Source organism: Xiphophorus couchianus, chromosome 6, assembly GCF_001444195.1.
Source record: "Xiphophorus couchianus chromosome 6, X_couchianus-1.0, whole genome shotgun sequence".
NCBI classification, from domain to species: Eukaryota; Metazoa; Chordata; class Actinopteri; order Cyprinodontiformes; family Poeciliidae; genus Xiphophorus; species Xiphophorus couchianus.
The window spans coordinates 29,923,593-29,948,026 of NC_040233.1; the positions used below are offsets into that span (position 1 = coordinate 29,923,593).

Consider the following 24,434-nt stretch of genomic DNA (forward strand, 5'->3'; position numbering starts at 1 on the left):
TCGCCTTGGAGTCCCTCAGGGTCTCAAGTTTGGCGACCTGTTCTTCATGAGGCGTCTCACAAGGCAAACAGCACTTTGACAGAGTTCTGCTCTCTGTTGAGTTTGCGGCGGGTCAGTCCCAACACGGCGACTGATGACGAAGGAGGTGGTGATGATGACGTGCAGCAATTCCTCTGTATGTGGCTGTCCGAAAACAAATGTGGCTGTCCCTCCCTTTTTTCCCCAACCCTGCGTAAAAATAAAATTGCTTGGCTATATTTGGAGAGAGCTGATGTCACAAGTGGTTTGAGCAGAGAGTTTATAAACTGTGACATCCTGACAAACCATCAGACTGCTCAACAGACAGACGAGGACGAAACGCTACACCCAGTGAGTATAGGAACCTTCCAGTTCCTATAGGTCTTTATTTTTTTATGTTTTACTGACACTAAATTCTTGCTTTAAGTTTGGACTTTAACAAATGTTTTGTTTTAGTTTTTGATGCAAGATTTCTGCTAAATCTGTTTTTCTTTTTCAAGATTTTCCAAGGCAAGTGATTTTTACCAAGCAAGAATGGATGCAATTTTTAAACCATTAGCAAAAAGCTGGTTTATTCTATTAAAAATATAAATCAGTTTCATGTAAAGCTATAATACTTTTTATTATATAAATCATGACAAACACACGTTTGAATGTTTCCACTAAAATTTTGAGATTAAAAAAGAATTCACTCATCAAATCCTTTGGGTATTTATTGATTCCAAATAATCAATAAATACCCCTTAAGAGAAATGACTGATCTCAGCTTCTATTATTTTTAACTTCATATTGAAATCTGCTTTTTGTATTGTGTTTTAAATGTTTTGGGGGTTTTTTTTCTTTACCAATTTGCATATCATACTATACAAAAAACATTTCTGTAAAGATGGAGAAAACAAAGTCTAACGTTGTTGAAACCCTTTGTGTTTCTCCAGGAAGTCATCAGCACCAGAAACACCATGTATCACCTGAGAGTGCCTGTGTTTCTCCTGGCGGCGCTTGTGTTGCTCCGCTGCATCGCAGCCGCTCCAAGCCTCAGGTGAGGAAATGAGCTGGAGAATCTGTAAAGTGGACAGCGGTTCCGTAATTTAGCTTTACTCGTCAAATTCATTGAAACATGAACCTAAATAGCTGTCTGGATATAAATAATAAAATGCAATATTTGCACCTAAATTAGGAGCCATTTATCTGCGATATCCTGAAAGAATATCTCAGCTTCCTGGTCTGCATCAGTTGTACATAAATAATCTCAGGGGTTTTGAAGTTGATCTTGTTGTGTATGATACACTAGGTCAAATAAAATAATATTCAAGCAGATAACTGGAAGTAGCTCATGGCAACGTTTATTTTCCAACAGGGAACCTCATCTTCTTCTTTACAGGGCCAGCTCACATCTCTTGTGGAACATAATCAGCGGTGCAAAAACTGACCATGCACTGTATGCAATGCATAGGGGCACTGGATTAGAGTGGGCACCAAAACGATGTGGGGAATGCTTTTTCTAGTCAGCATTTTATGTACTTAACAGCTGTTTGTGTATGAAATGATCAATATATCGTCCCGGTTGAAAGGATGGTCTCTCAAAAATGTTGGAGAGACGAAGAAAAGCTTTTCAAAGAGGTTGAAAGACAGTAGGTATGTCAGTGTATCGACAAGAGAGTTGTAAATATTCAGGTTAGCTTAAGCTAGCCTGAAATGACAGGCGGTTGTTGTTGTCTCCGATTTATCCTGTCTGCCTATAAATGTCTGATAGACACACCTATCACACACATCTCAACAAAAACAAAACACAGGAAATATTAAGGTCAGCTCTTTGGCTCACTTATATATTAAATTATGAAATATTGCCCTGTTTTTTGTTTCATTCTTTTTTAATCGCCTTGTAGGTGTTACCCCGCAACCTTGGAGGGCTGAGGGTAATGTATGTGATGGTCTTCCCTCAACGTGTGGTGCTGTGGTATAGAAAAGATGAGGCACACACGTTAAGCTTTCGGCAGCATAACAGGAAGAGTTATTCTGCTTGTGTAATGAACATATTTTCAAATATTTGTTTTTTTAACAATTCAAATAACAGTGCATGAATTTGCTTTTCGATATTTTAATAGCCTTCACGACCTATTATGCATAGGTAAAACACACTTTAATGTCCGAGCATCTTATCTTACAACACTACCTTACCTGCCAGATAAATAGATACAACACTGGAAAGAAACAAAATGCATCAAACCAGTTCAATATGAAATTGGTAGTACTTTAGCCGTTTCTCAGCTAGCTTAATACATAGAAACCAAAGTCCGCTAGCATTAGCATACCCCAACCTCCAGAACTGTGTCCCGTTTTCCACACAATACTCAACACAAACCGGACAAAATGACTCACTAGTCAACAACCGATTCAATGAGCTCTTTAACTCCCGAAGGTCATCAATATATATGTATGAAAATACATTTTACCAACCTGTGATATAGAAAAGATGAGGCACACACGTTAAGCTATCGCCAGCGTAACAGGAAGATTTATTCTTCTTCTTCTTCTTCTTCTTCTTTTTGATTTATGGCGGTTGGCAAACAACTTTTAGATGTGCATTACCGCCATCTACTGGAATGGAGTGTGGATCGGGACGCTAACTATATACACCCCCCTCAAAACAAAACAACACAAACAAAACAATAAAATAAATAAATAAATAAATAAAATAATAATAATAATAATAATAATAATAATAATAATAATAATGATTTATTCTTCTTGTGTGCTCAGTCCTTTCTATACCACCAACGCGACAGCGTCCCTAGCGGCCGCGTGCGGAATTGCACGAACGAAATTAAACAAAACTATCTAACTTATTACAAAAATTAAAAATACAAAATGAAAAATAATGTTGGGGTGCCTATTTTTCTACTTCTTGCTTTTTATTCACTAATAACTTGTTTTTCCACCCCTCTACACTCTCCCTCACTTAAAAAAAATGTCTCCTGACATTAATAGTTTCTTGTGTGATGTCTCACTGTATGGGAGTGTACTGCTGATACACATGTGGATGTGAATATGGAATATAGGGAAATGGCAGTAGACCAGGAGTCATTGGGAAGGGTTGGTTGAACAGCAATGGACTAACATAGGCACCAATGTATTCACATATATGTACATCTATTATTATTGATACTTTAATTAAAGATGAGTTGTACAAGTTTATGTCATGGGGGGGGGTTGCCGGTGACATGTTTGCATACACCTCAGAAAGAATGTAGTTGCGCCCCTGCCAATAGGCCCGGGTCGAACGGAGCCAGGCTGGGCCAGGCCCAGACCCTGCAGTGCAAAAAGAGGGTATCATCAGCATGAAATGCTTTGACCTTTTTCCATCTATAATCCAGGTACTTCAGTTCCGGTTCCTCCTCCTCCGACGACAAGCAAGAAAATGCTCTTCCAGACAAGGAGAGCAGGTCACTGCCTGAGCTAATCGCCAACCCGTTCTCCGGCGTCACGGGCGCCAGGCCTGAGAGGGGACTCACAGCAATGAACAGGTACGCGCTCATGAACATGAGTTTTTGTTGTGTAAAAACATGTTCTTTATTGTTTTTTTAACGTGATGTTTTATCTGTTTCAGTCATCACTTACAGAAGAGAATGTGCAAATTCTCTACCTGTCATAGAGAGAGGTTAGCACACAAATTGAGCGTTCTAGCTGGCAAAAGTGGAAAAAAAACAACAGACGTGGGCAAGAACTCCTTCGGCAAGAGGGAGATACATCTGCCTCCCGCCCAGCTGCCATAGGGGAACTGGCCCAGAGGAGCCACGACTCCTTTGTAGTACAAACTGGGAGAATACCCCAGTGACCTAATGATCATGTGTAACAGTGAATGAATGAATGACGACTCTGATGATAAATCACATCATAAGATGATTTTTAAAAAATCATTTTATAAGCTTCAAGACTACAGTGCCTTTGATCTAAGCCTTCTGAATCCACGTATGTTTTCTTCCAGCTTTGTGAATCTCATAAATCACAGCACTAATGAAATGAAGAAACATGTAGCTTCTCACAAAAAATTCTTGCAAGAGATTTCTGTTTCAGCACAAGATACAGATTAAATCAATAAAAGGATTTCTTCCTCAACAGGTTGGGATAGAAAACACAGTGAGCATTTTGTGTCCCTTGCTCATCATTTAAGACTGCTTTTCAATGTGTCTGTAAGTCACAGGTAATGAATGAGCTATTTAATAGCATTTGTTAAATGTTGCCACAGGTAACCCTAAAGAAATGCTTTGTTTGCTGTGACGCCCTATTGCTCCCCTATGGTATGTAAGCATTAAACTTAGCCTGGGAACAAACCAGCTTTGAAGACACAAGCTACAATATTCCTTTGTATGTTTCAATTATGTGATTCTGATTCCACAGCTGCCCCTGAATTGGCTGGCATAAATTTGTGCCCTGCTGTAAGACAATAAGGAAATAAGTTATTTATTACGGATGTGACGTGTACATAACCTGACTGATACGGTCGTGGACGTTAGTGCTTATTCGCCTAGTTCCGCCGTCTACCATTGAGAAACCAGTAATTAGAGAATTATGGAAAGTTTTATATTTGCAGTCTCCGTTAAGTTTCATTAATTTATTCCTTTGAATGTTTTAGTTATTAGAAATGTAGTAAATCATATATTTGAACAGCTACGGATAAAACATGACGTGTACTGCGTTAAGCTCCGCCAGCGGTGCACGCTGATGATATAAACAAGCGGCTCTAAAGAGTCGGTGGAGTTACGTACTGCTAGCATCAGGGGAACTTTTTTTCTCTCACGGATGGGTGGTTCTTTCTGAGAGGCGTTGCCATACAGCGACTGCGCCAGGAATATATACCCGCAGTCACTTACTCTGTTTCATACGTTGCGCACCGCGTTGCCATTTCTAAGCACCGCTTACTTCGCCGTGTGAGTTATCTTGTGAAACGCTGTCTTCGCCATGGCCGACTACATTCACGTCCCAGACGAGGCTCCCGCTGTGCCCAAAATAGATGTGACGGTCGATGAGAACGACTACCGACCCGGTGCATTGCGGCTAATGAAGGAGCTCAGACCAAGCTGGAAGCCGTCCGAAATTAAAATGAAGGTAATATTTATGTCGTTTTATTTTAGAAAATGTAAAAATAGATTACTTTGTTTAGTGGACTGTATTTTTGCACGCTCTAAAACCGAAAATGTTTTTTTTTTTTTTTTTTTGCTACCTGCTCGAGTTAGCTAGCTAGGTGTCCAATTTAAATAAATGTCACAGGCTGACGTCAGACGAAACGGAAGGATTATAATATCATTGCAAGGCGCTGGAAGGACAAATATGTGCTATATTCCAACTAAAATACATTTCATTGTATCCGAAAGTGGTGGATAAACTTATCGATAGATGCAGAGATAGAAGGCGACCCTTTTATCATGAATATTTTAACTTTGCGGTTAGCATCTAGAACCGAGTATTTTGATTTCGCTTTTTATTGGGTATAAAACTCTGCTTGCACCCCCTCATTTGTTAAGGCAATAAAACTGGTAATGTATTGCTGGGTTTCAGATGACGTAACACAGATGTCACCCAATGCAGATGGAGGGCAAGAAGTAAACGCGGCCCATTTATTTCTATTGATCCAGCATAAAAATGCATAAAGTCTGTGTCATGTTTAATGTTGTAAATGTTTTTGGCAGCTTGTCTCCAGTCTATTACTCTCCATGGTTGGATTTCTCCTGGGTTCTTATATTGCTGAACTTTACGTTGACGTAGGATGTGTTGATATGGGTAGTATGATGGTACATTTCCTGAACATGTTCTAGTGATAAATATGGGAATTTGTACCAAAATTATGTAAAATGTTGTTGCTAATCTTGTTAAAGACTTGGATTAATGATATATGACATAGTAGCTGTATAAGAAACCAATTCATTTGTTATTTCTCATGTTTCCTGACTGATTATCACAGAAAACCAAAGGCTGAACTCTTGCACAGATTTTTTCCCCCTCAATTTAAGATTAAAATTAATCTTATAAACAAATCTGTAGGTGCTTTTTGGCAGCAATCTCACTCTATGTGACAAAGTGGATACACAGAACTTGGTTCTGAGCTTCATTTAGATCGAGGGCAAAAGGTTTGACACACTTGTACCAAAGCAGGTAGCAGATTTGTCAGTGAAGGTTAGTGAGAACTTTTCTGAGTTCCCTTGGGGAAATTCTTGACTTGTTTCCCCAAATCAATTATTTATTCCCCACAATAAGATGAAGTTTAGTGGCAAGTTCCAACACATATTCCCATCTCTGAAAATCAAAGCAAAACAAAATCTGCTCCTTCATGTGGATACCAGGGTTACTCTGCAGTCTGGAAAAGCATTAAAAAATATGGGATTTATTTTCAGTATTTTTCCATCCCTTATAATCAGAATAAAATAAAATAAGAGTACAAAAAATGTTTTGCAGACTTTTATCCATGTTTTATTGTCTAAAATGTGTTATTTTTCCATTCTGTCCTTTTCCCTTTCCTTCTCATCCCCCTCTCTTTCTTGTAGACATATTTTATCCCCTTGTCTTTTCTTCCATTTTGTTTCTGTTTTTTAATCTCTTAGCTTCTGTTGTTGCCCTCAGATGCAAAACTGTTTTCTTTCTCGGTGCAGAAAGCATCACCATAACTCCAAAAGATTCCCGCTGGGTGGGTGCCTGGTGGCTGGGCTTCCTGGTATCCTCTTCCCTGCTGCTGGTCTCCAGTATCCCTTTCTGGTTCTTGCCGCGCTCGCTTCCCAAACAAGGGCATGAAACGGACAAACCCACTGATCCTCCCTCCCTGATCCTCGTTGGGGCAGAGAGTGCACAGAACAGCAACCAAACCATCAAGCTGACCGAAATCGCAAAAGGTTGCATTTTAACAGGTGTGTGTATGACTTTTCAAAAACTATGGTATTTGATTACTTAGTATACAGAAGTAATTACGTGACCTAAACAGAAACTGCTTTGACCTCCCTATATTCTGAAAAGAGACAAAGTTGAGTTACAGTTTCCAGTTTTATTGTTCCTAACTGTAAATATTACTTGCTTAAAAGTTTCTCCTCATTGCTTTCTTTTTGTTTTTTCAACATAGCTGCATCACACCAGACCTCAAATCCCTCGCTTTGGGTATTCAGACTTTGGTAACCAGGACTCTTGGTAAGCATCATCGTTTCCCTTGTATATATCATCTGAGATTCTTTTATGTAATATCTGCGCTACATTTTGTAGGTGGAATTCCAGCACCTGTGTATTTTGGAGCTCTGATAGACTCTACTTGCCTGAAGTGGTCCATCAAGAAGTGCGGGGGAAGAGGGGCGTGTCGCATTTACGACTCAAATATGTACAGGTAACACGTCCGCTAGCACAAAAAAAAAAGGCTCTTCCGTCATCTTTAAGCTTCTAATCTGACCTTTCGTTTGTTCATTGTCTCCGATGAAAGAATCGTTTTCCTTGGTCTGATTACTTGCCTCAGCGGCACTTCCTATTTCTTCATGATTGCCGTCATCGTCCTCCTGAAGCGACAGTTTTGGAAAGCAGACCGGGAGACAGAGCTGCAACAACCCAGAGCGGCAAAGGAAAGTGGAATTATGGTTCAGCTGGACATTCAGGAGAAGAGCAGTGCTGGGAACACAAGTCCCAAACTGTCTTCTGACAAAACAGACTCTGCTGGAGTTGAGAAAGACTTGGAAGGATGAGGGGAAATAGTCAGAACAGAGCGACTCATTGCAAATAATAGTCTATTTTTCATAAATATATATGATGGGAACCTGACAGAGACTTCAGGTGAGTTGTTTTTCTTTCTCATAGATAGTCAGAGAATGTTATCAACAAAACCTCTGGTCTAAAAAAGATCATTATTTCCTAAGTCGTGCAATAAAGCAGGCAGTTCAAGTTAGTCTTCTCTTGCTATGTCTGTTTACCTCCATATTGGTTATCATGTAACAGTTCGTTTTACTACTACAGACAGGTTGAGCAGCAATTTAATATACTGACCTTTTTGTACATATGACAACGCTACATCTCTGCCATGTTGAAAGCAAAACTGATTGTTTAATCAAACCTCTTGTTTAAAAATGCTATTTTTGGCAATAAATAAATCCTTCAGTAAAAGATTTTGTCCCATTTGTTTTTTGTTGAGATCTTCTCTACATTTGTTTTTGACTCCAAAACGTCGACTTTGTTGTCCTTAAGCCACTTTGTAACCACTTGTTTATTCATCTGGATGACCAATCTGTGCCCAAGTTTTACTTCCTGTTTGACGTCTTTAGATGTTGCTTCAACATTTCCATATAATGTACTTATAAAGATGCCATCTGTTAAATGAAGGGCACCAGCTCCTCTTGCAGCAGTATGGTGGTTGGACATTCCCACCATGTGTATATTTGCGTATAATTGAAAGGATGAATGCGACACTTTCAATCATCTGGAAATTGTTCCTAAGGATGAACCAGATTTGTGCAGCTGCACAAATCACCTCCTGATGTTTTGGCTGCTCAAAAAAAAGAAAGCAATGTGTTTCTCACTATATAAAGAAAATTTCTCTATTTTTTGTTATATCTACTGTCCTATGAATTGTTCTAAGAACTCCCACATGATTACTTCTACATGTCCGCTTTAATAAAATTGATCATTTAGTACCGAAGTGAAAACCTACCAGCTTGTTTGAACAAAACAGCAAAAAATGTAAACATCTTGATTGACTAAAGAGTCGCTCATTTCCATACAATTAATTTTGATCTCTGTTTGTATTCCCAGCGGAGCTTGGTTGACGCTGTTTATTTGTGTGTGTTGATGCGTCATGAGCTGGGTGGACCTAGAAAGAGATGCATACACCTTAAATGGGCACATGCTCTCTCTGTTGCAACACCTTCCTCTCAGAAACATCTATAGGAATGTGGATGTTTGGACATAATCCACTGCAAAGACTGTCAACACTGCAGATTGGATCCTCTCAATTATTATTAGATACCACACGTCATTAAATCGGTGGGTGCAGGTTTACCAATCATCTCCCGTCGACTTTTGATCTCAATCATGTTCGACACCGAAAGCAGGAACAAACCTTGCCGGACATTTATGTTGCAGTTTATGAGGACCTGTGTTTGGATTTATTGCAAAGTTGCAATAAAAACTGCTTTACTTTGTTTTCTTGAAGCAGAAGTTTTACTACTTCCTGGGAAAAATCTTCCTCCTTAGTGTTCCTGAGTGATCTGTGGGTCAGGATGACATTTTCCCTCCATTCCTCTGACAAGGAAAAAATGTAGACTGGCTGAGTCGTAGGCAGTGGTCAAATATTAATTACAGTTGTGTTTTCATAAGACTGCGATTAATTATACACCAGTGTCCAGTGAGATTAAGGTAAATCTAGGTAATCTCTGTTTTAGTCTACACACAAACTGTATGTGGAATTAATATTTATTCAAGTTTTTTTCCTGGTTTCCTTTCAACTTTTATGAGTCTTGTGCAAAGTTTTGGGAGGTGAATTGAAAAATATCACTCTATCACTGTTTAAGGTAAAGTGTAGTTGTGAGGAAGCAGAGATGCACTCAGAAACTGGCTGGTTGTGCTGGCACGGTTTCTAATCAGGAAACAATGCTAACAACTCACACTAGCAACTTTCCTTGGTGTGGAAGTTGCTATTGAGGGGATTCAACTCAAGGTTAGCAAAGTTTTATTGCTACTCGTCTCTCTTAAAGTGTGACATCACCTCTCCAAGCAATAGATATAATTAATGACCAATTAATGATCGTTAATAAGAAAAATAGGAAAAATATTTTGAATGCTGTTTATTGTATTGATGGGAAGAGAAATTTAAATCGCTTAAAATCCACATCAGCAAATCAAACACTAATACAACTATGACTAGCAAGCCTTTTACTTCAGGGTTAAAAGGAAAACATAAATCAGACACCAACATCAGCATCATCAGCCAGTGGCGTTGTACTGCCATGTCTCCAATCCCTACTGACTGGACATCCCTAAAAGCCAATAGATAACCTGTTGTGGCCCAGTTGACAGAACCTGCCTGTGTCACCCTCTGATATAATGTCGCCCTGGGCAGTGACCCATATCATCCACATCAAAAACTGCCACAAGGGCTAATATTAAGTCAGATTTGTCATTGGTCAGTCACATTCCCAAAGGCCTTGATGGACACACAACTTTATTTGCATTGCTGGACACAGACTTTGCTGCCAAATTCCAAAAAATGTAAGATCATGTTATGTTTATTTAAAGAGAATTACAACATAATTGTCAAAAAGTGGTTTGGTCTGGTTTTAAACAAAATTTTACTTTAGCTCGCTATGATGGAAGAGTTTTGATACATTTCATTTATTGGGGGAAAATGTATCCAAATCAACTTACCCTAATGTGAAAAAGCAATTGCTGTTAGACCTGATAAATAGTTATGCTGCTCACGTTGCCTTCAAGCATTGGTGATAACTGGTAATTAGTTATCTCCGAGACTTTAACTAGGCCGTCATAAAACCTTTTTTTTAATTTTTTTATTTTTTTCTCCGAAGAGTTTTTTTTTTGCGGCGCTAGTGGCTCGTATTTTTTGTACAGTAGGCAGACAGGAAGGAGGGTGAGGAGAGGGGGGAAGACATGCGGTAAAGGTCGTCGGGACCGGGAGTCGAACCCGCGACGTCCGCGTCGAGGACTAAGGCCTCCAAACGTGGGGCGTGCTAACCCCCTGCGCCACCACAGCACGCCCCAGGCCGTCATAAAACCTTGATTTTGAGTTTCTTGTTTTGAAATGCTCTGTTATTTTTGGTCAACAGTGGTTGCGGCCGTGGAGGCCATTTTCAGCCAGTCTCATTCCTATTGTCAAATCATGAACTTTAACCTTTACTGTAGCAGGTGAGGCCTGGTGGGCCTTAGATGTTGTTCTGGGTTATTTTGTTACCTTCTGAATGCGTCATGGATGCATAGAGTAATTTTGATAAATCAGCCGTGTTATTACCATTTGTGGATAACTTTGACTCCCAAACCTGGAAATAACTTCCCAACCCTTCCCAGACTAGAGAAATGTTACTGACTTCCTTTCTCATCTGTCGTTGAATATCTTTAGATTGGATAATCTGTTACTTTTTGAGAATTTCTTGGCCTACTTCATGTTGTCGGATACTGCAGGTCTAGCAGTAGAATCAATGGGTTTAGCTAGCGAAACCGGAACAAAAATCTTGAATAATCATGGATAATTTATGATGGTGGCGATGGATCCGCTTTTAATCCATTTAACAAGTCATACTTTTAAAAATTGATTTGTTTCGTTGCATTTACTCAGATTGACTTTGTCTAATGTTAAAATTAGCTTGAAGAATTTAGTTTGGCCATTAAAAACAGTAATTGTTAGTTTCTTTTACACTTCATCATTACGTTATGAATGAATCTGTAGTGAATGACAAATCACGCTAAACTGATAAGCGGCTATTCATTATTAAATGCAATTCTTCTTCAAATCTATTATTAATCGCCTTGGAGTCCCTCAGGGGCTCAAGTTTGGCGACCTGTTCTTCATGAGGCGTCTCACAAGGCAAACAGAACTTTGACAGAGTTCTGCTCTCTGTTGAGTTTGCGGCGGGTCAGTCCCAACACGGCGACTGATGACAATGGTGATGAAGGAGGTGATGGTGATGATGACGTAAAGCAGTGTCTCTCTATGTGCGTGCATGTGCAGTGGCTGCCCGAAAACAGATCTGAACGTATCAGAGTGGATCAGATGTGATATACATGAAGTCCCTCCCTTTTTCCCCCAACCCTGCGTGAAAATAAAATTGCTTGGCTATATTTGGAGAGAGCTGATGTCACAAGTGGTTTGAGCAGAGAGTTTATAAACTGTGACATCCTGACAAACCATCAGACTGCTCAACAGACAGACGAGGACGAAACGTTACACCCGGTGAGTACCTGCCAGTTCCTATACGTCTTTTTTTTTTTACTTTCTTTTTCTTTTGTTTTTACTGACTCTAAATTCTTGCTTTAAGTTTGGACTTTTACAGATGTTTTGCTTTGGGTTTTGATGCACGATTTCTGCTACATCTGTTTTTCTTTTCAAGATTTTTAAAGACAAATGATTTTTACCCAATTTAAAACATTAGGAAAAAGCTGGATTATTCTATCAAAAATATAAATCAGTTTCATGTAGAGCTATAATTCATTTTTATAAATCATGACAAGCGTTTGAATCTTTTCACTAATATTTTGAGATTAAAAAGAATTCACTCCTTTGGGTATTAATTGATTCAGTATTAATAATTAAACATTAAACACCTATGAGAAATGACTGATCTCAGCTTCTATTATTTTTAACTTCATATTGAAATCTATTGTTTTTTTTATTGTGTTTTACCTGTTTTTTTTTATTTTTTATTTTATTTTCTTTACCAATTTGCATATCATACTATACAAAAAACATTTCTGTAAAGATGAATGTTGTGATTTGATAACACACTACAGGTAGATGATGCAGTTCTATATTACCAGATTTAATCTTTCCATGCATCTTTTTAATAAGTGGTAGCCCTAACCCTACCTGTAAAGATGGAGAAAACAAAGTCTAACGTTGAAACCCTTTGTGTTTCTCCAGGAAGTCATCAGCACCAGAAACACCATGTATCACCTGAGAGTGCCTGTGTTTCTCCTGGCGGCGCTTGTGTTGCTCCGCTGCATCGCAGCCGCTCCAAGCCTCAGGTGAGGAAATGAGCTGGAGAATCTGTAAAGTGGACAGCGGTTCTGTAATTTAGCTTTACTCATCAAATCCATTCAAACACGAACCTAGACAACCACACGGAACTCCCTCGGTTGCTGTCGAGACTCTGTAATGTGCCTGACTGGAAATCGCCTCAGCTCTTGCGCGTAACTGTGAGGCTGGAAGCAAAGTCATAACGCCTCTATGAGAAAGCACTCCATTGTGCAAACCTAGGACGGCTGGCTAAGTGGCCACTTTCTCCCCTCTCACTCGGTCTCTCAGGACTAGCAGCTACAATAAAGCGGGTATCATCAGTGTGAAATGCTTTGACCCTTTTCCATCTGTAATCCAGGTACTTCAGTTCCGGCTCCTCCGACGATGGCGAGCAAGAAAATGCTCTTCCAGACAAGGAGAGCAGGTCACTGCCTGAGCTAATCGCCGACCAGTTCCTCGGCGTCACGGGCGCCAGGCCTGAGAGGGGACTCACAGCAATGAACAGGTACGCGCTCGTGAACATTATTAGTCTTTATCGTATAAAAACACACAATAAAAGCAACTACGAATGTTTTTTTTTCTTCCCCAGTCATCACGTACATAAGAGAAAGTGCAACACAGCTACCTGTGTGACCCAGAGGTTAGCAGACTTCCTGGTCCGGTCCAGTAACACCATCGGAACGGTCTACGTCCCGACAAACGTGGGCTCGAGCACCTACGGCAAGAGGGACCTACATCAGCCTCCCGACTACCTGCCTTTCTAGTACAAACTGGGAGAATACCCCAGTGACCTAATGATCATGTGTTACAATGAATGTGAGAATGTCGACTCCATAAGATGATTTTAAAAAAAAAATCATTTGATAAGCATCAAGACTACAGTGCCTTTGAGTTAAGCCTTCTGAATCCATGTATGTTTTCTTCCAGCTTTGTGAATGTCGTAAATCACAGCACTAATGAAATGGAAAAAAAATTCAAAAAATAAAATATTCTGTCAGACAGAAGAAATGTAAGGCCCTTTAATATGAATCATCTGATATGTTTTGATAATAAAAATGTTGAACTCTATGTCTGACTCTTGCAGGAGATTTCTGTTTCAGCACAAGATACAGATTAAATCAATAAAAGGATTTCTTCCTCAACAGGTTGGGGTAGAAAACACAGTGAGCATTTCGTGTCCCTTGCTCATCATTTAAGACTGCTTTTCAATGTGTCTGTAAGTCACAGGTAATGAATGAGCTATTTAATAGCATTTGTTAAATGTTGCCACAGGTAACCCTAAAGAAATGCTTTGTTTGCTGTGACGCCCTATTGCTCCCCTATGGTATGTTAGCATTAAACTTAGCCTGGGAACAAACCAGCTTTGAAGACTCAGGCTACAATATTCATACACCTTCAGATTTGCTCTATTATGTCAATTTACACAACAGTCCTGGGTGTCCAAATCCTGACCCACAGAGCCAGAAAATGGCAGAGGATGTCAACAGGATGATCTTTTGGTCGGCACTCCACAAATGTGACCTTTATGGAGGACTGATATGAAGAAAGTCACTGTAGAAAGAAAGCCAGAAGAAACCTTCTCTACAGTTTGCCATGAGCCATTTTACACTCCATCCACTTGAGGATGTTTTTGATCATTTTATAAAATGGGTTGTTGGTTTTAAAAATACCCACATCTCCAGTTGAGAACATTCCTAGAAATCTTTTTGAGCCACACGGAAACGCCAAAATCAGGACAAATCACTATTTTTACTCCCCCAGACCTGTAGGTGGTGCTAAACATGGAGCATAGGACATGCACTCAAAGTCTCCACAAGAGATTAGTTTTAGTTTAGAAATTAGCACAACATACACATTTGGGGTTATAGGTAAGGTTAGCAGTTTGGCTAATATGTTAGTGTTTTCACAACAGAGGCGTTTTGCTGTTCATGTGAATATGTAACTGTAAAAGTTAAAATGTAACTGTAGTTAAAAACGTTCCAGTGTAAACAAAGACAAATATGAAAGAAGGCTCTCTGGTCAGACGAGACCCAAATTGGGTCTTTTGTGGAAAACCAACATTGCACATCACCCAACACCATGATAGTAGCACTTTACCTGGTCTTTACAAACCCATCCACACCGCTTGAATTTTTTCACATATTTTCACTTTACTACCATGAACCTCTGTGTATTTTATCTGGATTTTCTGCAATAGACACACACAAAGCAGTAGATAACTTTAAAGGAAAGAACATGATACCTAAGTGCATAAAGTGTTCTATCTTTGTCTCTCTTTAAAGTATTTCAAGCTCAGTCTTTTTGCTGGAAGGTGCCATCAATAAGCCAACGCTTTGTGCTTTTGCACTTTTCTGTCTGCTCTGTCCTTTCTTTCTGTTCCGTCTTTAATATGTAGATATCTGTATTAAAAATGATTCCGTGGGTAAATTTCTTAATATTTGTTAAGTTAGTAAGTGTACACTGTTTGGTATAGGTCACCTATTCTGGGTTCTACTTTAGTTAATTTTACTTTCAGTGCCAGTAAATCGTCATCTAGTGTTTACTCAGTTACGCTATAAATCTGAACATGGCTACATCTGGTGAATGTAACATTTTATTTTCAACAGTTAACATTAAAAAACAAATTTAAATTTTTTTTTTTTTTTTTTTAATGCAAGGCTTTCAATTACACGATCAAGTGTCCTGTAAATCATTTATGCCCACTTTTCCTCAGTTTATTTCCAAACTCATGTGGTATGCGGTGATTGCATCTAGTGCTTATTAGTGATTGTTTACCCACATTACCTTTAATGGCACAGCTGCAATCACAATATTGCCTCCCATGTTGTCATGTGTCGTCCTCCGACGGTGCTTACTCAGGGTAATGAAAATCAAGAGCGAAACGGTGACGCACGGCATCAACCCCTGTTTGATTAGCAGCGACCTGATCATCTCAGACGCTGACATCAATACCCTCGTGCGTGGCTAACACCTGTGTAAAAGGCTTTTCGAAAATAGAACAAGTGGCGGCTTTTGCTGATGAGTCCAAAAAAAATAAATAAATAAAACCCAGCCATTATCTGACAAACACTCCCCGACAGAGAACGGGGACCGTGTCAAGATCTGTCGAATACTTCATGTGAGGCCTGCAAATGGGCTCTGTTGCCGGGTTGTTTATTGTGATAATGATTGCGGTTGATGAATGCTTTGATGGAATCTCAGCTTATGTATTTATAATGATGAACTGTGACTTCCCCATAGGGAAACGCCTACCTGGCTTTGCTGCACAGGGGAGAGAAGGACCCAAAATATCAGGCGAGGACTACAGCAAAAGGGTTTTAATCCGTTCTTTTGTGTTAGTATGACCCCGTCAAAGTCCATACTAACATACTAAAACACAGTTTTTGTGTGTTAGTACGTCTCAGTCAAGGTCCAGCCTTAGATCCAGTTGAACATTTGTTCTAAGATTCAGTCTAATGTGGGTCGAGCTGATTTGCCAGGAAGAGCAAGTAAAAAAAAAGGAAATCTCTCTTTATGTGAAAAGCTTGTAAAGACAACTCCAAAATATTTTCACCTGTAGCTGCAACAAAAGGTGGCTCTTAAAAGTAAAGACTCAGAGAGGCTGAATGCAAACACGCCACAACTGGAACATTTGTGGTTGTAATGAAGGGGTTTTCACCTCAATTTCACAATTCTGCACAATTTTGTGTCGGTTTGGCATACAAAAACCCAATAAGATACATTGACGTTTGTTGCTGCTTCAAGGTAATCCATACCCATCCACACCTGGGATAATATGTGGAAAGCTTAAATTTAATCCATTTACCTGAATCAGGAAATTTCGATGATTGAAAACAGTAAGTACAATTTTAAAAATAACTGATAGTAATGAGCGACAGACTGGCGACCTGTCCAGGGTGTACCCCGCCTCCCGCCTGGAACGTAGCTGGAGATGGGCACCAGCAACCCTCCCGACCCCATTAGGGACAAGGGTGCACAGAAAATGGATGGATGGATGGATGATAGTAATGATCCCTATGTGCTTGGCCAGGTCTAACAGCAAATCCACAACACAATGAGTGGAAAAAATAAGTGAATCCAGCCCCAAATATATTTGGGTGATATAGTTGTAAAATGAGACATTAATTGGACAATGCACGTAAAAATATTCACAAACCTCGACAGAATGGAGCCGTGCTGATGTGAAATTCTGTGAAGTCTTCTTTGGGATTTACTAGTAATTTATCCAAGCAGCTGAAACAACTTCAATTGTCAGTTTCTCCATCTGGATGTGGCAAATGTGACTATACACAGTAAAAATATATTTTTCTATGTTTTTCATCTTTTCTTCTTTTTTAAAAATCAAACTGAACATTCACGTAGACATTTTTAAATTCTGTAAACAATTTAAAAATAACATCTGAAGAAATGGCAAATAAAAACATTGACATATATTACACACCTTCCAAAAAAGAAATGAACTAAATTATTTCACAAACGATGCGTACACAAATAAATAGAAAAAAATAAAAAATAATACTTTAAATCACTAATTCAAATAGACTTCATGACGCTGGCTAACGCTTGTGAAAACGCAAATGATTTTAGCGCCATCTACTGGAGAGCAGATGCAAACTGCAATTTTCAATGGTAGCCTTTCTTCACTTGTAGACTCTCGAAGATATTACATCAAACACATCATATCAAAGTGTTATATACGTTTAATTTTACATTTAATTGTGGTTAATTCTGTTTTTAATGAACCCGAGATGTTGCTCGTGTAAAGAAAAACATGCCCTGCTGCTTGCCGTAGATAAATGTAAATACGGAAGTGACGTAAAACCAGTGTTCTATAACAGAGTGCTAAAACAGGCTTGATAGAATTACCTCGAAATATTTGACATTTTTAAGAGTTACGTTTGATGTGAACGTTTTCTTATAGTTTATTTGTTTTCGGATTAAATGGGGGAAGAAACCTCAGGCAACATAAACTCATTTTGCGGTTTGAAAGGGAGGCTTCCTGTATCGCTGGTACTGTTAGCATGTTAGCTTTTTGAGCTATGGAGAGTAAAAAGGAGAAAACGTTCAAGTTTGTTGTGGTCGGAGGTGGCATTGCGGGCGTAACATGCGTGGAGCAGGTAAAAACAAAACTTACGGGTGTAACTAAAAGCGCTAAAATCTATGTTAGCATCAGGGTGTTGCTAGAGTAAAGGCCTGTCTCCATGTTTTAGGGAGTCTTCGATACATTGGCTCAATTCAGGTTAAATGTGTCGAATATTTAGGCTTGTAAAATGTGGACTGAATTCCTTATAGATTCTTTAACACCCAAGTTTGTCGTCTGTAAAGCTGTGAAATAATTTATTTGTGAAAGTGTATACTTGTGGAGCCGCCATTAATATAATACAAGTCTAAAACAACAACCCTAGAATAATCATCTGACCTGGATCAGGATAAGATAAGATTTATTTGTCATTGTCATCAACAGATTACAACGAGATTGAGATTTGCTCGACTCGAGTTAAGATGCAGGTTATGTGTATATACATAACATACAAAGATAAAGAAATAAATAGTACAAAATGAGAAATAAATAGACATCAGAAGATGGTTGCAGCGCCTGGAGGTGTCGCAACAGAATTTACATTTTTAACAAAGTGGTGTCAAGAGCAGAAGTTCTTATGGTCCACAGGACCTGGACATATTCTAGTCTTTTTAGTGTTAAAAAAAATAAATGCACGGTTATCAATAAAGACAACCCTAAGCATTTTTCTTTTTTTTTAAAGTCCCATCTCAGTAATCATAAACAGTTTTTAAGTATCTGGGAAAACAACAACAACATGGTTTTATGGGATTTACCCAAAACTTTTAAACAAAAATGTCAACATATTCTATATGTAACTTCTAAACTTAAAAATCCTCTCCACTTGCAGCTGTCATCTCAGTTTCCATCAGAGGCCGTGGCTCTTGTCACAGCAGGTCCCCACATAAAGGCGGTGACCAACTATAAACAGGTAAGTAGTTGAACTCTGGAGTTTTTTTGTTTTTTTTTACACTTCCAACTGAGAGGAGATTCATGTTCATGCACATCCTGATCCTGGTCCCGTTCATTAGGTGTCCAGAAGACTGGAGGAGTTCGATGTGGAGGAAAAACCCTCCAGTGTTTTAGAGGAGAAGTATCCCAACCTGACCATCATTCATTCTGCTGTAAAATCCCTCCGCACACGTACACATGTAAGGAGTAAACCTCTGTAAAGCCTATTGGCGCCCCCTTGTGGCCACATGGCTTAACGGCTCAGTGAAATGCTTGAATCTTGTTCCAGAACTGATTAATTCCCCCCTTTCAACGGATTTATTTCTTCTGTCACTTAGTGTGTGGAAACCGCAGACGGTCGTGTGTTTGGTTACGAGAAGCTCTGTATATGCAGCGGTGCCCGTCCGAAACTCCTGACCCAGGAGAACCCGCACGTGCTCGGGATCCGGGACACAGACAGCGCACAGGTAATAATAAGCATGTTTTTGAGTTCGAGGTTTACATTTGTCATTATTAGAATACATTTGATTTTAATTTTGGTATTTTAAGTAGTGAATTGAATATTTTCGTATTCAGGTCGAACGTCTTGGTCAGCAAGTTTGAATTTATTATTAATTTTTCAAAACCATGCCATATTGGACTAATGCGCACACGCTTTTATATACCAAACCACACATTTTGAGCTTTTGTTGTAGTACCGGCTGCACATTTGACTACATATTTTGACAGAAATTATATTTTATTTGCTATGGACACCAATGAGAACTCCAACACACCTGAAAATGACTTTAGGAATAGTTTAATCAGGCTGACATTAAGTTTTCAGAATGTCCCTGATCACTGAGACCATATCTAAAAGTAGGTCAAATTAAATTAATTCAATTTTCCCTGATACAAAAGGTGGTCACACGTGTAACCAGAATGATGACTGTTGTTAATTTGACTAAATTCACTATGAAATAAATGGTCATGTCTAAAAAAAAGTATCGAAGGTCTACGTCTCATAATCAGCAGTAATACTTTTTTGGTTGCATTGGATTGCATCTTTGGCTGCAATTCAGCTAACTGTTATTGAAGACATGAGTATAAATGAGTAGAATTTCCTGAAAATGATTAAGCTGAAGATCCAAGCAGTAACGTTTGCTTTGAGGTCACACAGCACGCTAGATGCTGTTCTGTTTGGGTTGCAGGAGTTTCAAAAGCGGTTAGCCAAGGCCAAGAGAATCGTCGTCGTCGGAAACGGAGGGATCGCATTGGAGTTGGTGTAAGTGAGTCAACGGAGCAAAGTCATTTCTCCTCATTTTAACCTGCTACTATTGCCTGTATTTATTCCTGTGTATTTATGAGCAGTTTGTTTGTTTTTTTCCAGGTATGAGGTGAGGCGCTGTGAGGTGATCTGGGCTGTGAAAGACAAAGCCATTGGAAACACCTTCTTTGACGCGGGAGCGGCGCAGTTCCTCATCCCGTCGCTGGAGGCCGACAAAGAGCAGGCGGCGGCTCCGTGCAAAAGGCAGCGCTTCACCACGGAGGAACCGGCGCCGGATGCTGCGCACACTTTCACAGCCGGTACTTGGGATGTTTCTACGTCTCTCACGGTTTATCACGTGTTCCTTGGTCTCCTTGATTATGTTTGTTCTCTAACCAACTGGTTGCATAGGAGTTTATTCAAGGATTTTAAATAGAAGGGAACCGAAACCCAAAACTTGTGTATGCCTGATCACGAAATTAGGGCTGGGAGATAAATCGATTCCATCCATTAATCAAATTTTCTGTTTTTGAAGATTACATTTCTGGAAAATTGTGTTTTTCTTTTTCTTTTTTCACCTCTTGGGTTTCCATAGCGATTTTAGCCAAGAACTACCATTTTGGATGATAAGGTGTTTTTTTTTTCAGATCAATTCACAAAATATCTGAAAAATTTAAACTTGCGGTTGAAAATTGAAATAAAATACATTTTAAAGATATTTTCTGTTACTTTTTTTAAGGGAATCATAAATCACATTTAGTTAAAAAAAAAATCTGAGATCTTATTTTTAAGTTATATCACCCAGCCCTGTGCAAAATATCCATATTACTGCTGTGACTGTGTTGCTCTTTCAGCAAATGGTGTTTTTTTTTGTGACTGTATATCTTTTCTTTTTCATTCCCAGATGAATATTCCCGCGGGCAGAACCCCGGTCCCGTCGAGTCCGGCAGCGCTCTCGGCCCGGACTGGCATCGAGGAATCGAGCTGCGAGGAGCGGAGCAGGTGGGACGATGTGTGTGTCTGCTCCGTAACCCTCTGTGTGTTAAACACTCCGTTTGTTTCTCACATATCTCTTCACTTTTTCTGTTTCTGTTCAGGGGTCCCGCAGAGTTTCAGTGGAGTACCAGTGTGAAGTGGAACACATCTTCACCTTGGAGGAGTTCCTCGTCTCCTCAAAGCAAACTCCAAAACCTGACACTGGTGGGAACTCCTCTTACTTCTCTAACTCTTCCTTTGCTTCCCCGCTTTCCTCTTTTCTTCTCTCCCTCTACACTCACTTTTCCCCCTCGCTTTTCTTCTCGCCCAGCAGGATCCTGGCCGGTTTACGTCCAGCTGACCAATGGCGAGACGTTTGGCTGCGACTTCGTGGTCAGCGCCACCGGGGTCGTCCCGAACACAGAGCCATTTCTCCACGGCAACAACGTGAGAAAACACTTTGGTCGAATTTCTAAAAGCTGCCTCAAAGCTGAACAAAACGGCCTAAATAAAGTCTTTTTTTTTTTTTCTTAAAAAAACCCCCTTATATTGAATTGGGACTGTTAAATGATACATTTGATATATATTTCCATCCTGGAACACTTCCAGGGTGGAAATAAAGTAGATCTCAGTGCACAAGTTTGAATTTATTGTGGGTTTTCTCGTAGCTATAATCACAGAAAACATTTTAATAAGTCGTTAAAAAAAGGGCTGTAACACATTTTGCCCAGTAATTATCACAATAAACGATAATATTAATGTTTTTACACAGTTGCATTATTTTGCCATTACCATTATGTCACTTGAAAATGGTCTCAAAACAACAATATTATCTTTTATTGCAATAACGTCTGGGACAATTTATCAACCCGAAATGTTTATTTTTTAAATCTGATTTATTTGCAAATAATAACAAAGAAAATCAAATCTTGTCTTTGTTATGAGACAGAACTCTACTGAGTCAATCTACTTCATCATACGTTGACAGAGTTTTATATTTTGTTATATTTAGTAAAAATGGATCTTCTTTCTGTGGCTTCTTGAAACAGATTTGTTCCATAAACAGAAAGACCAAGCAAATGTTCCATTTGCTTAGTTCTCACATTTTTCTCTGTTATAATCAAATAATAATAATAATAATCAGATGTTATCGACAATCAGGATCTTTTTCCCCCCACGTCCCCTGTCTAGTTTTCATTGGCAGACGACGGCGGCCTTCGAGTAGACGATCACATGATGACATCAGAGACGGATGTGTACGCTGCAGGAGACGCGTGCAGTGCATGCTGGGAGCACAGCCCACTTTGGCAGCAGGTAGAGGCACTACGAAATGTATTGGTGTGAAAAGCTTTACAGCGCAAACAATAGAGGATGTTAGCGGACTACATCTGGTGGGGGGTAAAAAAAAAGGTGTGTGTGTGTGTGTGTGTGTGTGTGTGTGTAGATGCGGCTCTGGACGCAGGCCCGTCAGATGGGCTGGTACGCGGGCCGCTGCATGGCGGCCGATGTCCTCTCCGAGCCAATCGACCTTGACTTTTGCTTCGAACTCTTCTCGCACGTCACCAAATTCTTCAACTACAAGGTAAGCGACGTTTTGGCCTCCAGCTAGCCGAGCTGCGTAAACGACAGCCAGCGATTAATTGAGCAAGCCGTTTTTTGGGGGGGGGTTTTTTCATCGTTTCTGCTTCTTCCTCAGGTGGTCCTGCTGGGGAAGTTTAACGCACAGGGGCTGGGCTCCGACCATGAGCTGCTGGTTCGCTGCACCAAAGGCCGGGAGTACGTCAAGGTCGGCGCTGGTGCCGGGACGATTTCTGCAGTGTTTCTGTTAATGTCTCTAGTTGATATTTTTTTTAAAATTTTTTATATAGGTAGGATCAACATGTCCAGGTGTTTTCTTGCTAAGTTTACAGATATCAGAGGGATTTTTATTTACATGAGGCACAGCACTGCAAAAACTCAAAACCTTACCAAGTATTTTTGCTGTAGTTTCTAGTTCAAATATCTTATTACACTGAAAATAAGATGAAGCTAACGTACAAGTAACTTTTCAGCAAGAAAAAGGAGCTTATTTTAAGTCAATTATTTAATATTTTGCTCCACTGGCAGATTATTTTACTAGTAACTAGCACTTATTCATCAATGTTAAGTAATTATTGACTTTATATAAGCTCACGTATCATGGCAAATGTGCATGTTTTGTGCAGACAAACTACCTAATACAGATTTTTTTCTCATTTTTTGATACATGTTTGTTTTTCATACATATTTTGCTTGCCATAGCATGTGACGGACAAAGATTTTGAATGAGTTTTATGTTTTAATTTTGATGAAAGAAACCAAATTTTCACATACATGGATGATAAGGTTGTCATGGTTTTTATTTTATTTTTCAATGGTTTTTCTTTAGGCTTTGTTATATTTCTTAATTCGTTTTCTAAAAAAATAAAAGAGAAAGTTTTCACGTTTCTGGTTGCAACATGACAAAATGTCGCTGTAAGCTGAAGTTCCCGCGAATACTTTTGCGTCAAACGGCACGCAATCTTAAACTTCAGAGAGAGAATAAAGAACGTGTAAATTCAATTCTACTTATCGGAACTTGGGGAGGGGGAAAAAAAAAAACGTGTCATTTTTTAAAACAGACGTAATCTAGAGCTCTCCGTTCTCCCGTCGCTGTGACCCGATGACGCATTGTTGTTAAAAACTCAAAGTCAGAATACGCGCAGAGCTTGTTTGTGACAGAATGCCGCCATTTTCCACGTGCAGGTGGTCCTCAGCGGAGGCAGGATGGTGGGGGCCGTGCTGATCGGAGAAACCGATTTAGAGGAGACGTTCGAAAACCTGATCCTCAACCGGATGGACCTGACGGCGTACGGAGAGGAGCTGCTCAACCCGGACATCGACATCGAGGACTACTTCGATTAATCGCTCTCTTCCGAGTCTGGATAACCGTGAAGAAAGAGACTTTTATTTTATTATTAGGTAGGTAAAAATCTGATTTTGAAGAATAATTAAGACTTTTTTACATGAATTATCACCTCAATCTTCTGTTGTTTTTTTTTTTTTTGCCAACTCATTGATCGATTGAGTCGAGTTTGACAGATGAAGGCTAACTCACAAATAAAAAAAGAGAAATTTAAAAGCTTCTTAAAACAAAACATTGTGATATTTCATGACTGGAGGATTATACACACAATAAAACCCATCTTGATAAATTCTATGTGCTCAAATGTTCACGATATTTTCAAATCTGTCAGGGAAAAAAACAACAATTAGTCGATAAAATCTGGCTGGAATTTAAGTTGTTGGAAACCAGAGAAGCATCTGAGAGACGGCTCGAGTCGTCGAGTTTAGATGATAAAAGATGCCTTTGTTTGCATCAGTGTAAATGTGTTTTTGTGCTATAATTATTTGAAAACAAAAATAAATTATTTTTCGAAAAAGTAAGTTTGTTTTTTTCTTCGTTGTCGCAGATACGCCCTTAACAA

The 24,434-nt window shown here is 39.3% G+C and overlaps 4 protein-coding genes across 7 annotated transcripts; all 4 read left to right on the top strand.

The window, feature by feature from the left end:
- Positions 1 to 4,162, top strand: LOC114146376 (uncharacterized). The gene is made up of 4 exons (XM_028020345.1): positions 1 to 369; positions 954 to 1,057; positions 3,393 to 3,542; positions 3,626 to 4,162. The coding sequence occupies exons 1-4, from the start codon at positions 178 to 180 to the stop codon at positions 3,789 to 3,791; spliced, it is 612 nt and encodes a 203-aa protein (XP_027876146.1). The 5' UTR covers positions 1 to 177; the 3' UTR covers positions 3,792 to 4,162.
- Positions 4,163 to 4,781: 619 nt separating this feature from the next.
- LOC114146374 (solute carrier organic anion transporter family member 1C1-like) lies at positions 4,782 to 8,142 on the top strand. Its single transcript, XM_028020342.1, has 6 exons — positions 4,782 to 5,124; positions 5,706 to 5,796; positions 6,663 to 6,914; positions 7,124 to 7,188; positions 7,261 to 7,378; positions 7,472 to 8,142. Exons 1-4 carry the CDS (start codon positions 4,978 to 4,980, stop codon positions 7,174 to 7,176), a joined length of 543 nt encoding a protein of 180 aa, XP_027876143.1. The 5' UTR covers positions 4,782 to 4,977; the 3' UTR covers positions 7,177 to 7,188; positions 7,261 to 7,378; positions 7,472 to 8,142.
- A 3,634-nt stretch (positions 8,143 to 11,776) lies between these two features.
- Positions 11,777 to 13,683, top strand: LOC114146375 (calcitonin gene-related peptide). The gene is made up of 4 exons (XM_028020343.1): positions 11,777 to 11,935; positions 12,623 to 12,726; positions 13,077 to 13,223; positions 13,308 to 13,683. The coding sequence occupies exons 2-4, from the start codon at positions 12,647 to 12,649 to the stop codon at positions 13,480 to 13,482; spliced, it is 402 nt and encodes a 133-aa protein (XP_027876144.1). The 5' UTR covers positions 11,777 to 11,935; positions 12,623 to 12,646; the 3' UTR covers positions 13,483 to 13,683.
- A 3,826-nt stretch (positions 13,684 to 17,509) lies between these two features.
- pyroxd1 (pyridine nucleotide-disulphide oxidoreductase domain 1) lies at positions 17,510 to 24,391 on the top strand. 4 transcript variants are annotated; one of them, XM_028020337.1, is made up of 13 exons: positions 17,511 to 17,835; positions 18,628 to 18,708; positions 18,809 to 18,928; positions 19,067 to 19,195; positions 19,919 to 19,992; positions 20,098 to 20,294; positions 20,879 to 20,976; positions 21,072 to 21,174; positions 21,281 to 21,396; positions 22,141 to 22,263; positions 22,394 to 22,531; positions 22,646 to 22,735; positions 23,713 to 24,391. In XM_028020337.1, exons 1-13 carry the CDS (start codon positions 17,758 to 17,760, stop codon positions 23,869 to 23,871), a joined length of 1,506 nt encoding a protein of 501 aa, XP_027876138.1. In that variant the 5' UTR covers positions 17,511 to 17,757; the 3' UTR covers positions 23,872 to 24,391. The 4 variants fall into 4 exon arrangements, with proteins under 4 accessions (XP_027876135.1, XP_027876137.1, XP_027876138.1 ...); XM_028020338.1 differs by having other exon boundaries at positions 21,284 to 21,396; XM_028020334.1 differs by lacking the exon at positions 23,713 to 24,391 and having other exon boundaries at positions 17,510 to 17,835; positions 22,646 to 23,585.
- The last annotated feature ends 43 nt before the right edge of the window (positions 24,392 to 24,434 follow it).

Bases quoted from the DNA above. Each gene is read 5' to 3' on its own strand.
- LOC114146376 (XM_028020345.1), top strand. From the start codon at position 178: ATGTGGCTGTCCGAAAACAAATGTGGCTGTCCCTCCCTTTTTTCCCCA. The intron at 370-953 runs GTGAGTATAGGA...GTGTTTCTCCAG, and splicing joins AGGACGAAACGCTACACCCA to GAAGTCATCAGCACCAGAAA. The intron at 3,543-3,625 runs GTACGCGCTCAT...TATCTGTTTCAG, and splicing joins GGACTCACAGCAATGAACAG to TCATCACTTACAGAAGAGAA.
- LOC114146374 (XM_028020342.1), top strand. From the start codon at position 4,978: ATGGCCGACTACATTCACGTCCCAGACGAGGCTCCCGCTGTGCCCAAA. The intron at 5,125-5,705 runs GTAATATTTATG...TGTTTTTGGCAG, and splicing joins CGTCCGAAATTAAAATGAAG to CTTGTCTCCAGTCTATTACT. The intron at 5,797-6,662 runs GTAGTATGATGG...TTCTCGGTGCAG, and splicing joins CGTAGGATGTGTTGATATGG to AAAGCATCACCATAACTCCA.
- LOC114146375 (XM_028020343.1), top strand. From the start codon at position 12,647: ATGTATCACCTGAGAGTGCCTGTGTTTCTCCTGGCGGCGCTTGTGTTG. The intron at 12,727-13,076 runs GTGAGGAAATGA...TCTGTAATCCAG, and splicing joins GCAGCCGCTCCAAGCCTCAG to GTACTTCAGTTCCGGCTCCT. The intron at 13,224-13,307 runs GTACGCGCTCGT...TTTCTTCCCCAG, and splicing joins GGACTCACAGCAATGAACAG to TCATCACGTACATAAGAGAA.
- pyroxd1 (XM_028020334.1), top strand. From the start codon at position 17,758: ATGGAGAGTAAAAAGGAGAAAACGTTCAAGTTTGTTGTGGTCGGAGGT. The intron at 18,929-19,066 runs GTAAGGAGTAAA...TCTGTCACTTAG, and splicing joins CCCTCCGCACACGTACACAT to TGTGTGGAAACCGCAGACGG. The intron at 21,397-22,140 runs GTGAGAAAACAC...TCCCCTGTCTAG, and splicing joins CATTTCTCCACGGCAACAAC to TTTTCATTGGCAGACGACGG.